The sequence below is a fragment of the Staurois parvus genome, unplaced genomic scaffold, assembly GCF_062004578.1.
Source record: "Staurois parvus isolate SC_StPar_1 unplaced genomic scaffold, SC_StPar_1.0 ptg000006l, whole genome shotgun sequence".
In the NCBI taxonomy this organism is placed as follows: Eukaryota; Metazoa; Chordata; class Amphibia; order Anura; family Ranidae; genus Staurois; species Staurois parvus.
The window spans coordinates 9,370,765-9,384,495 of record NW_028317802.1 but is presented as its reverse complement, the minus strand read 5'-3'; the positions used below and the strand labels follow the sequence as shown (position 1 = coordinate 9,384,495).

The window sequence follows — 13,731 nt, the reverse complement described above, 5'->3', positions numbered from 1 at the left end:
TCTGTCTGTGCCACACTAAGCATGGACAACAGAAAGAGGAGACGAGAACTGTCTGAGGACCTGAGAACCAAAATTGTGGCAAAATATCAACAATCTCAAGGTTACAAGTCCATCTCCAGAGAACTAGATTTGCCTTTGTCCACAGTGCGCAACATTATCAAGAAGTTTGCAACCCATGGCACTGTAGCTAATCTCCCTGGTCGTGGACGGATGAGGAAAATTGATGAAAGATTGCAACGCAGAATAGTCCGGATGGTGGATAAGCAGCCCCAAACATGTTCCAAAGACATTCAAGCTGTCCTGCAGGCTCAGGGAGCATCAGTGTCAGCGCGAACTATCCGTCGACATTTAAATGAAATGAAACGCTATGGCAGGAGACCCAGGAGGACCCCACTGCTGACACAGAGACATAAAAAAGCAAGACTACAGTTTGCCAAAATGTACTTGAGTAAGCCAAAAGCCTTCTGGGAAAACGTCTTGTGGACAGATGAGACCAAGATAGAGCTTTTCGGTAAAGCACATCATTCTACTGTTTACCGAAAACGGAATGAGGCCTACAAAGAACAAAACACAGTACCTACGGTAAAATATGGTGGAGGTTCAATGATGTTTTGGGGTTGTTTTGCTGCCTCTGGCACTGGGTGCCTTGACTGTGTGCAAGGCATCATGAAATCTGAGGATTACCAAAGGATTTTGGGTCGCACTGTAGGGCCCAGTGTCAGAAAGCTGGGTTTGCGTCCAAGATCCTGGGTCTTCCAGCAGGACAATGACCCCAAACATACGTCAAAAAGCACTCAGAAATGGATGGCAAAGAAGCGCTGGAGAGTTCTGAAGTGGCCAGCAATGAGCCCAGATCTAAATCCCATTGAACACCTGTGGAGAGATCTTAAAATTGCTGTTGGGAAAAGGTGTCCTTCCAATAAGAGAGACCTGGAGCTGTTTGCAAAGGAAGAGTGGTCCAAAATTCCGGGTGAGAGGTGTCAGAAGCTTATTGATGGTTATAGGAAGCGACTGATTTCAGTTATGTTTTCCAAAGGGTGTGCAACCAAATATTAAGTTAAGGGTGCCAATACTTTTGTCCAGCCCATTTTTGGGGTTTTGTGTGACATTATGTCATATTTGCTTTTCTGCCTCTGTTTTATATTTGTTCCAATACATACAAAGGGAATAAACATGTGTATAGCAAAACATGTGTTAATGCAATACCTTTTTTGTGTGAAATACTTGATTTTCAGGAAAAATATCAAGGGTGCCAACAATTTCGGCCATGACTGTAACTTCAGCTTCCTATATCTGCAATTACTTTAATTAAAGAAGTGCATAAGCATCTTTTTATTTACAGTAATGTACAATAATTGATTTGATTTTCACAGTACAGTAATCAAGTCTATTACACTTACAGTAGTTCAGAAAAACTTTGTTAACTGTATGCATTCACATCCTACCCCTTTCCTGTGCACTGCTTCCTCAAACTTTCTGTTGGGTCATACACACTAATAACATCAGTTCCATTCATTCATTAGATTACATTCATCAGGACTACATGTCCCATAATACATTTATGACTGACTTTCAAAGTTATGCACAAGTGCCCTGCAGTTCTCCCTGGGAGTGCACATTCACAGGTGGCTTTTGCAGCAAACTGGGTACAGATATCTTTCTCAAATCGATATTACATTTAAGAATTGGGGCACACATGCTTAATGAGACATGTAGTCTTCATATAACCCTACATAGAAGCCACCCAGAAAACACAAAGTGAGGCTAGATCAACATAATCTGGAGGAAAGAAAATTATTTTAAAAGAACAAGTAGCATACATTGTAAGTTCTAGTATCTACAGTAGAAATTGGTAAAAACAAATTTAACTTTTAATATTGCTTTAAACTAACCTCTGTTTAGATTTGTTTGATCATACATTTCATTTATTTGTCTTTAATTATCACACGGTAATTTTCAGAGACATTATTTATCATATGCATAGACAAAATAATCTTCAATCTCATCTATTAACATTTTTCAAAAGAAATACATTAAGAATTTGTTTTGTAAAGGTTAATCATACGTTTTTAGTTTCTAAGTTTAAATGAAACAATAATATATTAATAACCAACAGCATAGTAAAATAAAGAAACATATTCAGCCAGTTTTTTTTAGGCTAGAGGCTTTAATGTAATCCAAGTCTCATGAAATTTCTGCTACAAGGTAGATTTACATAGAATGCACCCCTGAGTTAAAGTAATATATTACATTTGAAAGTAATACATTTGAAACAATGCATCATTTAATAAAAGAAAGGTAATAAAGTCCTGGATAACCATTTTGTTTCTTTATGTACTCAGAATGTTAGTTCTGGGTATTATAGAGCATGAATATTAGATATAGAATTAAAAGATAATTTTAACAACATATAATTCAAGATTTCTATTTCTTTCATTTGACTTTATAAAATAGTACTAATATATTATAAAAATATTAAATGAAAAAATGCAAATGGCTGGTTGATTAAATCCATTGGCACAGAATCAGGTATTTAGTCAATAATGTCTAAAATGATTTTGCGACTAAGCTAAGTGCTGTGCGAACTTGGCACTCTATTTCAAATTTCAGTGTTTTTGGTTTGATTATATTATTAAATTACATGTATTATTATTATTATATTATTATTTTTTAGAATTATTTATTACATTATAAATTTTGATTTCGTGTTTAAAATCATACCCGGGATGTTTACTAGACTCTTGTTCGGACAGATTTCAGTGAGCTATTCCTAAGAATTACAGGCCTACAATAAAAAAACAACATATTTCCATTGAAAACAATGTACCGCTTTAAGCACAGAAATACTGACATAATCAGACCGCTAGGGAGGTTAAAGACCTTTTCAATCTGTACCTCAGTCTATCCTTATATCAGTCTTCTGGGTTCTCCTGTAAAACTGAAATCAAACTGGGAGGGGAAGGGGCAGCACTGCAAGACAGTCTAGCTTCACTGTACTACAAAGTTTTGTCCTTTTACCTGCTGATTACAGGCTGGTGTGGTTCCTTGACCAAGTTGTAATGCTTTAACATACTAGAGAAAAATATGGTCAGGGGTGAGGCTATGCTGTCTCACATGGATGAATTTCAGGAGTGACGGAGTAGAAATTCAAATTTTATGACAGGTACTGTATTTCAACTCTGTGTTTAGCTGCTTTCCTATAGTTTTGCTGTAACCCCTTTTTTGCCAGGATACATTTTTAAACAGCAGATTGGCATTCTATTATTTACCCAGTGCCATTTGTAAATGGTGCTGAAATAATAGCTGTTGGGCAGTCTTTCTACCCGCTAATCGCTGGGTACCCAGCTGTCATTAGATGGGTTAGTACACAGTGACACTGTACTAAGCTGATCCAAAATCCTTGGTACCATGTGATCGTTTTGATTGGTCATCACAGCATTCACATTCTATTGTTTGCATGGTTGAACTTTCCCATTCTTCAACAGAGGAAGGCAATAGATTGTAGTAATTTGCAAATGGGTAAAGGACAAATGGAGCAGCAACAGCTACAGATTCATTTCTTAAGGTTTACTGACACCTATGATCTAAATGCTATCTCTGTATATGAACTGTAAAAAAGCCTTATTAAACCTATCCTGGACATCTAACATGTTAACCCCTTCATCCCCATGTTGCCACTCTGTATGACCTGTGTATTAGCCCCTTCACCTCCTTCTCCCTCTGTGTATGACCCATACAATAATGTGCTATTTTACCAAGCTCTATACTTTAACACCCTCATTACCCGCATGTTTCTTCATTAGGAAAATATTGTGGCAAAAAAATTAGATTATCTTGGAGTGACTACTTTCCAAAAGGAAGTCATTTTGCGGTTTGTCATACTCTTCTAACGTTTTATTCTGCTATATTTCAGAATGTAAGGGAACCAGATTTTTTTTTCAAAACTTTTGGTCTTTCTTCTTTGTACAGTAAAAAAGGTATAACATTCATTTGGTGGCACTGGTGTGTGGTCAAGTTATTATCCGTCAAACTATCACATCATTGAAAACTGAAAAATGACTGTGTAATGAAGGGGTATTGCAGGCTAGCACACAAATTGTTAGAGACCATCATCAACTAAAATATTGCAAGAAAGGTTTAAAATCCTTCGGGTATTTTTTTTTCTATCGGAGTTTAGAGTCGCTGTCGTGGTTGGATTTGGGTGTTGTTTATTCAGTTTTTCATTTAAGCGGATGGAGGTCATGAGCTGGTCAATTTGTTGAGAACGTTGTCTCTTAACACGGGAATTTAATTGGATGAGGATACCTCTCATGTAGGCCTTGTAAGCTGGCCAAAGCGTGGTAATGGATATATCCGGGGTGGAATTGGTATCAAAAAACGTTTTTGGGCTTCTTGAATATGTTTCAGGTTTTCCGGTGCTGTTAAAAGTGCAGAGTTAAGTCTCCAGATGGGTGGTAGTGCTGTATTTTGATCATCGACCAAGGATATTTGGATCGGGGCGTGGTCGGACCAGGTTATGGTCCCTATTTTGGATGACGTCACCTGTTGCAGCGTCCACTTATCTGTTATGAACATGTCTATTCGGGAGTATGAAAGATGCGGAGCGGAGTAATAGGTATAATCCCGTTCAGAGCCATGTTGACATCTCCAGATGTCATAGAGGTCGTTGTTATGGAGAAATTGGTTAAAAGTAGGTTTGGTGTATTTGGAAGTGGAGGATGAGTCTATGTCCGAATTTCCTATAATGTTGAAATCGCCACCGACGATGAGTTTCCCTTGTTTAAGTCGGGAAATGGTTTTGAAAAGTTTACGGTAGAAATTATCTGTTTACAATTTGGGCCGTAGATATTCACTAAAGTGTGGGTCTTGTCATTTATTTGGCATACTAATATATGGAAGCGTCCTTGTGGGTCCGCTGTCTGTGATAAAATACGGAATGAGAGAGAATCATTGATGGCCGTGATCACTCCATTCTTCTTTTTGGTGTTGGTTGCCATGAATATTTGAGAAAAGCGATGAAGATATAATTTGGGTGACTTATTAGTAGCGAAATGTGTTTCCTGTATGAAGAGTATGTCTGCTCTTGATTTCCGTGCTTCTTTAGATAGTAGTGATCGTTTATAAGGTGAATTTAAGCCTCGGACGTTTAAGGATGTAAAATTGATCATTGGTATTTATAATTCCAGGATTTTCCGTTGGTTGGAGTGTTATTTGGGAGAATCGTAAGATTATGTACACTTTCAAGAGGATGGGCGTTTGAGTGTAGGTGGGAAGTCTGTGACTCAATTGAAGCGGTAGAGGGAGTATTCCAAGATGTGTCGCAGTAGAAGACGTTGAAGTATTGGGTGGGTGTCCAATGGTGCCAGGGTAAGAAGGGGGAGAGGGTATGGTGAACAATAAAAAACCATTTGCGAAAAATGCAAATATCACGTGTAGCCAACATTGCTACCTCTAAACTTGGGGTTTCAGGAGGGCTTGACCGTTGGATAATGGTCAGGCCAATTGTAAAGAGAACTTTGAGCGAAATTCAAGGGTTTAGGCCAAACGCCAGACAAATTAAGTAAATGATTGGCTCCTGGGAGAGCGTGTGAGTATGTTGATTAATATAGAAAGGGTATGTCCCGCGGGGGCTATGTTGCCTCCATAGAACTATGCGCAGATTCTTGTGGTTCCGCGGGTATAATATTCCAGGATTTTAGTAGATCCAGGCCAGCTTCCAATGTTTTAATGGTGAAGATCCTACCATGCTGTCTCACCGTTAACTTAGTGGGGAACCCCCATTGGTAGGCTATGCCGTGATTTCTGATTGCCTTGGTGATTGATATCATACGTTTCCTGTTAAGGAGGGTAGCCTTAGATAAATCCGCATAAAGGCGAAGATTTGTGTGTGATGGCGGGAGAGGAGGCGGGTTTTGGGCCGCTGACATGATTCTGTCTTTCACGTGGTAAAAATGTATGCGTGCTAAGACATCTCTAGGAACAGATGTTGGTAGAAAGGAGGGTTTAGGTAGGCGGTGTGCACGGTCAATTGCGAGTTCTAAGTCGGATATTGATGGTAGAATGAGTTTGATGTATTGCTGTATGTATGGGAGTAGGTCCTCGTTCGTAACAGATTCGGGGATTCCTCTGAATTTAATATTATTGCGACGTGATCTGTCTTCTAAATCGGCCAATTTTTGATTCATTTGCTCTATGTCCGATGAGTGATTTACATGAGCATCGATTAAGTTGTTGTGCGCCGTAATGATTTCTCCCATGTTGTTCTCAATGTGGCTTATTCTGCGTTCCTGTTGTTGTACTATATTTGACAATTGGTTAAGTGATGTGAAGATATCATTATGTAGCGATTGGCGCAAAGATGTGAGCATGCTTCTCATGCATATTTCTGTCAGAGGTATATCTGACGCAGGGAATGCGTCTATATCAGGCATGGCTGAGTGGGATACATGTGATGCAGGTTCTGAGGCCTGGAGTAATGTGCTGGGGTCCTGCTCTAGCCTAGGTCTGGACTTAGCTGGGCTTAGTGATGTGGGGGACAGTGGGGGTGATGACTCACCAGGGTCCCCGGGGTAGAGCGAGTGCTGCAGCCTGAGATCTCTTTGCTGGGACCTGTAGTCCTCCTGCTGGTCACTGCTCCCCTCTCCCTGCGTGCAGCCACGGGCGCCATCTTGGATTCCCGGCCCGACGGTCGGGAAGAATTGAGTTAATTTTCCTGGTTGATCCGCCAGTTTCTTTCTTCGTGGCATAGCGGTGGAGGATCGGGCACCTTATAGGAACGGTGCGGTGTCAGTGCTGTGTCCCAGGGCCGGTTTGTGTCGCAGTGAGTCTGGCGGGTGGACGGAGCTGTCTTACTGCACGTCCACCTTCAGAGCCGGCCGCGCATGCGCCCCCCGGGTATTTTTTTTTGCTGTATATGCCCCTGTGAGGGATCATTTTTTGGCATTTTTTTGCCATAGTTTTTTGCTCTACATGCCCCTGTTAAGGATCATTTTTCTTAATTTCTGTGAAAGGCAGTAAGCAGGTTATCACCAGTAGTGTCACTGACAGCAAAAAAGGTAATTTCTTTAGTAGAGTAGGGAATGCTTAGATTCCTTCTTAAGTATGCACTGCTGCTGATGTGCCTTTAGGAAGGTTCTCCTAACTTTGTGTGTTAACACAGCAGTTATAAATTGACATTGGGCTAAACCTTACTCAGTCACTAAAAATTAAAATAATGTTTTGGGTGGAATTAGAGATCTCAGTAATGATCACGTCACGTAAATTAAACAAAATACATTCAAGATATTGTTGCGGCTAGGGGAGAGAATGACTCATGCATACATCTCATTGCATGCTCCTGATACAATCTTAAGAGTTGAAACATGTTGGGAGGAACAAAGCATTGTGATCGCAGGCACTAAGGTATGACCCCACACACTTAGATGGATACATGAGTGGTGCAGTGTTATAGTAGAATCAATATTGGATGCTGGGCTGAGCTTTGTTTCCATGAATGGTAATAATTTGTTTTTAATTTCCCTAATAAAACTCTATTTTACCCTTTGGAGCCTCTCTATATGACTCTTTGTAATAAATGCTTGTGTGGGGAGCTACTATTTTTCCATATGGATGTGATTCATTTTACTGCTATCTGACATTAATATTGCATAAGAGGCCAATGCAATTCAGAAGGATTATCACTTTTATTGTGTGGAGAAGGAGCATGTTGGCACTTTTGAATAGTAGATTATGTCACCTAATGGTACAGTAGTTATTGAAAAGAACATTTTATGGGGTTCTCATATATTCAAGAACTTTTTAGGAACATTTTAAGTTTGTTGTATTGTTGTTTTATATTGTACACTGATTTATTAAACACATTGTGATATGAATACATTATTTTATTCTGAGTACTACTTTTGCCATATTTTAAATTACTAATAACACTAAACTGTGCATAGAAACTAAAATGAACTCATCATGAAGGAGTGTAGGGATCATGTGCAAATGTTAGAAAAACAGTAGCTGAAGTTAGGCTAGGATCTAAAAAAAATATATAATTTTGTTACTTATCATTTGTAAATGAATGTTCTTATAGAGTAACATAATAAAAGAGCTAAATAAATACATGTGCAACACTTTATATATTTTAATGCTGGTAAAGCATTAAATGCTTTGAGCACAGAAATTTCACTACCTTATTTTGAACTCTAAGTGGCACTGTTGGACTATAAAACATTTTACACTGCCTGGATGTTGAAACCAAATGGATTTCATTACAGTTTTTCACAGTGCTGCTCAGGAGAAGATACAGCAAGATTTAGGAAGATACAGCAAGATTCAGTCCTGCAGTCTGAAGTACCTGGAGAATTATATATCTTCTGTTTACAGTATATCCTGCTGTTAAGGTCATAGTTTTGTTTTATGGATCAGTGGAAGAAGAATACATAAACATGAATGATAATAGAAGATAAAGGAGCACGCAGAAGATAATGGCACAGCAAATATTTTGTTTTATTTTGTTTTTTATCAGGATTATAACTGGTCAGTTACAGTACTCCATTACTGAAGAATTGAAGATCGGATCTGTGGTTGGGAATGTGGCAAAAGACCTTGGATTAGATGTGAAAGGATTGGAAGTAAGAAAATTCCAAGTTATTTCTCAAGCAAAAAAACAGTATTTCAGGGTTAACTTGGAAAATGGAGATTTACTTGTGTCTGAAAGAATTGACAGGGAAACTTTATGTGGTGCTAAACCAGGCTGCTTTTTAAACCTTGAGGCTGTAATTGAAAATCCTCTAAATTTTTATACAGTCTCTATTGAAATCAAGGATGTGAATGACAACCCACCTGCATTTTCTAAGAAATATTTTAATATTGAAATAAATGAGGTAACCCTACCGGGGGCACACTTCCCTTTAGGTTATGCAAATGATCCAGATCTGGGAAGTAATTCTGTACAAACATATATTCTTACTCTCAATGACTATTTTAGCCTGGGGGAGAAAATTACTAAAGATGGCATTACATATCCAGAACTTATACTAGAAAAATCACTTGACAGAGAAAAACAAAGTTTCTACGAGCTAATTTTAACTGCAGCAGATGGTGGAACATTACCAAAATCTGGTACCACTGTAGTTAAGATTGCTGTTCAAGATATTAATGACAATTTTCCTGCATTTACGCAAGATACATATCGCATAAGATTACTTGAAAATGTACCTGTTGGTTTTGTAATAATTCATTTAAATGCAACTGATGAAGATGAAGGTTCTAATGGTATTGTAACATATTCACTTAACCACATTCCTCAAAATGAAAAACAAATATTTGTCATAGATCCCAATAACGGAGATATAAAAATAACTGAAAATCTGGACTTTGAATCATCAGATACTTATGAAATGACTGTGGAAGCTAAAGATGGTGGAGGCCTTGTAACACACTGCAAAATATCAATACAACTGATCGACGTGAATGATAATGTTCCACAAATTACAATCACATCTGTCTCCTCAACAGTTCTGGAAGATGCTCCGCTTGGTACAGTCATAGCATTAATTAATGTTCGTGACTTAGATTCTGGAATAAACAGTGAAGTTGTTTGTCAGATCTCCAATTTGTTGCCTTTTCAGCTAATACCATCATCTACCAGTTATTATAAACTTGTCACTGCTGCAAGCATGGATCGAGAAAAAACAATTGTGTACAATATAACAGTTCAATGTGTTGATAATGGATCACCCCCACTCTCCAGCAATAAAACCATTCAGCTGACTATCACAGATGTCAATGACAACCCTCCTGCTTTTGAGAAGATTAACTATGTTATCTACATCGTGGAAAATAATCAGCAAGGCACCTCAGTACTCAGTGTACGTGCATCAGATCCAGATTATGGTGAGAATGGAAAAATCACATATAGCATCATAACCAGCATCATAGAAGATATACCTGTGTCATCATATGTGTCCATCAATTCAGTGACTGGTGTACTTTATGCCCAAAGATCATTTGACTATGAACAGTTACGGGAGATTCAGTTCCATGTGATGGCTAAAGACAGTGGATCTCCTCCTCTAACTAGTAATGCCACAGTGAGGATATGTATACTTGACAAAAATGACAATGCTCCCAAGATTCTTTACCCATCATCAGACACCGAGGGATCAACATTATTTGAATTTATTCCTTGCACTGCTGAAAAAGGTTTTTTAGTGACCAAAGTGATTGCGGTAGATGCTGACTCTGGACACAATGCCTGGCTGTCTTACTACTTGCTACAAGCTCCTGAACCATCTTTTTTCACAATTGGTCAACAAACGGGGGAAATAAGAATAGGACGTGACCTACCAGGCATGGAGTCTTTAAGACAGAAAATTGTGGTTTTGGTGAAGGACAATGGAGTTCCAATTCTGTCAGCTACAGTCACTTTAAATTTGGTTGTTGCTGACAGCTTTCAGCAAGTTGTACCAGAGATAAAACGACAAATTAATATTTCAGATGTTTCCTCTAATGTAACATTCTACCTATCAATAGCAATAGCTCTAATTTCTATGTTATTTATTGTGGCAGTGGTGACCACAGTTATCTATAAATGCAGAAAAACAAGTTCCACAACAAACCTGGGAATATATAATAGAAATGTGTACCCTCAGTTTACCCTGGGATGCCCTTCTGAGATCAGTGATACAAGTTTACCTTTTCCTTTTTCCTACGATGTGTGTGTGACACTTGACTCAAAGCAGAATGAAATTGCTTATCTGAAACCAGTGCAAAATGTCCCTACAGGCAACCTCATTGATACTGGTGCTTCAGCTGCTGTGGAAGTTTCTACTAGTGAAGCTCAGGTATGCTAAAGTAAATTTGCATTTCTAATTCAATGTTGTCAGCTGTGTTGTGTCATTTAGAAAACCTTTAGGAAAAAATGTGTTTTGCCTTTTAACCCCCCTGGCGGTATTACCGAGTGCAGCTCGGGGTAAAGTTTCAGTACCACAAGCGGTAACCCCGAGCTACACTCGGGCTTACCATGCGGCACTGCTCCGAGATCCCTCGATCACTTACCTTGTCCTGCGCTCCCTCGATGTCCTCCTGCAGTGTCCCCTGTAATGTACTCCGGCGGATGCCAGCATCTGTCATCTGGGTTCCGTCCCCTGCGAGTGTCAGGACGTACGGGGGACAGAACGGCTGGAAATTTGAAAATGACATATTGTGACATTCACTCAATACATTAAAATAACATAGTAAAACATTACTGTATCAAACCATTTCACATACATTTTGTCCCTAGTGCTTTGTCCTGTGCCCTGCCTGCATTTTTACTGTTCTTTCTGCCTGGAAACTGAGAAATGTCCATGGCGTCCAAAAAGTGTCCCTTTACGTCAAAATCGGTTTTAGACCAGCTAGAGAACAGCGATAGTAAATTAGAACTACTTGCAGAATTGAGTGATAATGATTTGTGGGGAAATTCGTCATCAGACACTGAAAACGATTTTGCGACTTTGCTCAGTGATGTGCAAACTTGGCACTATATTTCAAATTTCAGTGTTTTTGGTTTGATTATATTATTGAAATAAATTTATTATTATTATATTATTATTTTTTATGATTATTTATTAAATTATAATTTATGATTTCGTGTTTCAAATTTTAACATACCCGGGATGTTTACTAGACTCTTGTTCGGACAGATTTCAGTGAGTTATTCCTAAAACTTACAGGCCTACAATAAAAAAAATACATATTTCCATGCAAAAAAATGTACATAATCAGACCGCTAGGGAGGTTAAAATATATGTAAACATACATATTATTGCTAAAAAGTGTTCACATGTTAACGTTCCATTTATGCTCACTGAATTTCTTACAGTCAGCTTAAGTTAATGTTAGTAGCCCTAATATATTAAAATTAATAATACAATATAATAATGAGCTTCCTAGTGCAACATCCCAAATATATAGAAAAAGATGCCAGATAAAAATTGTACAGCCAAACTGGTGCATTTTTTAGGCACAGTAGGAGACCAAACTATCATGTTAAAAAAAAAAATCACAATTTATTAGGCATTAACATCATAACAGACAGAGTAAAATATGAAATCCATGACCCCCTGTCAAGGAGAGGAATAGTTCCTTGCTTAACCCTATACATTTTATATAGTAAGTTCTCAAAGAGTGTAGCTCTACAATAAGAAACGGAGAATAAATTTATCATACTTTAAATGATTGCTTGGACAACCCAGCAGAACTGTGAACCAACAGACCTGTGCTGAAACTCCCAAGATTGGAACCAGTCATTTATAAAGATTATCTACACTGACCATATTAAATAATAGTACTAATAATAATATCCTGCCTGAATAAAACATTGGTTATTGCATCACTGTAACTCTATCATACACATATGGAATTATTTAAATGAATGGCAACCTTGTGTTATAACACCTTCACACCATGTCTTAGCTGAGCAGTCTTGAATCAGAAACAGAATGAGCTAGCCATGAAGCAAGAAAAGCTCTCCTTTCTGTGCTTAAGGACCATGATGCTGTCATGGAGGTGGGCACAGTGCGACTCTCAATGACTATAAAGGAAGGTGGTACACAGCATTTGTGGGTTTTTTTGGGGGGATGTTAGGTTTAAATCAATTGATTTGCCCTCTCAGGTTCTAAAATGAAAAGCCAATGTTAATAGGATATGTTTAGAGGTCTTAATGGTTTGATCTGTGAAAAATATGAAATATGATAAACATGTTTCCTACATACAGACTGATTGTCAAGCAAATGATCTAATTTGTTTCATCATAATACACTCTTTTTTGTTGTTATGTGTTTGTCAGTACATTTTTAAGTATTTTCCTTATTATTAAGCAAATAAGAGGCCTTCAGGAGCATGCTCTGTTTTTACTGATCTGTTTATAAAGGAGGCTTGCCATTAACCAATTTCTAATTACTCAAAGTGTGTTAGCACACATGTGGAACCGGTTTCACTTGGCCTTGCTCTTTCTTTTAATGTACCCACGTATAAGACAACTGTGACTAGAATGCGATTTCAGTCCAATTCAACCTGGAATGATAGGTCTATAAACTTGTCTCTTTCATCATCACTCTTTATTCACATGCTGTTTGCCATCAAACTACATTATACAGTAGTTTCTAACATGGATTTGCTACATACACAAGTTAGAATGTGGCTTAAAACATGACATGTATTTCCAGCAATCTGAGGCTCATGTGGATGGCTATTTGGGCACTATTTGCATATTTGGTGGCATTGTGCACAGGCTATTAAGCACTTTAGTGGATTAAAACATGCAGCAAAGTATATATTGCTTGTTGATAATGGTGGTAGGATTGAAATTAGGGGGCACAACCCTGCAGCTTCCCAGCCGGGAGACTGCCATGCTCTTATTCTCTTCTTTTTTATTAGAACTGTGGATTGGCATGCCTGACACTCAGAACAATTGCAGCTTTCATTTTTTGGAATCTGTATGTGTATTACCAACTGGAAGATCTGTCAGACAGGTAGCCCACCTATTCACCGTTTACTGACCCATGCAACTCAGAGTTTAGCAGTACACCTCATTAGAGATGAATTTTCTTGCTTTATATCAGGATGTCTTTGTTGAACAGTATTGATGATTACCAATTGTTTATATTAGATACACCACAAGCAGCTGTGGTCTGACCTGCAGTCTGTAATGATCATTTAGGGACTTCTGCTTATGTTAATATCATTAATCTCTATTATATC

At 38.2% G+C, this 13,731-nt stretch overlaps 1 protein-coding gene across 8 annotated transcripts in view; it reads left to right on the top strand.

The window, feature by feature from the left end:
• Nucleotides 1–13,731, top strand: part of LOC149474319 (protocadherin gamma-C5-like) — a 561,663-nt gene that overhangs the window by 87,378 nt on the left and 460,554 nt on the right. Inside the window, exon 1 of one of the 8 annotated variants that reach the window (XM_089656144.1) lies at nt 8,333–10,832. The exons of the other annotated variants lie outside the window; for them this stretch is intronic. Coding sequence (XP_089512270.1) covers nt 8,472–10,832 — 2,361 coding nt within the window. The 5' untranslated portion in view covers nt 8,333–8,471. Of the gene's footprint in view, nt 1–8,332; nt 10,833–13,731 lie in introns of those variants that run through there. 8 annotated transcript variants of the gene reach the window in all.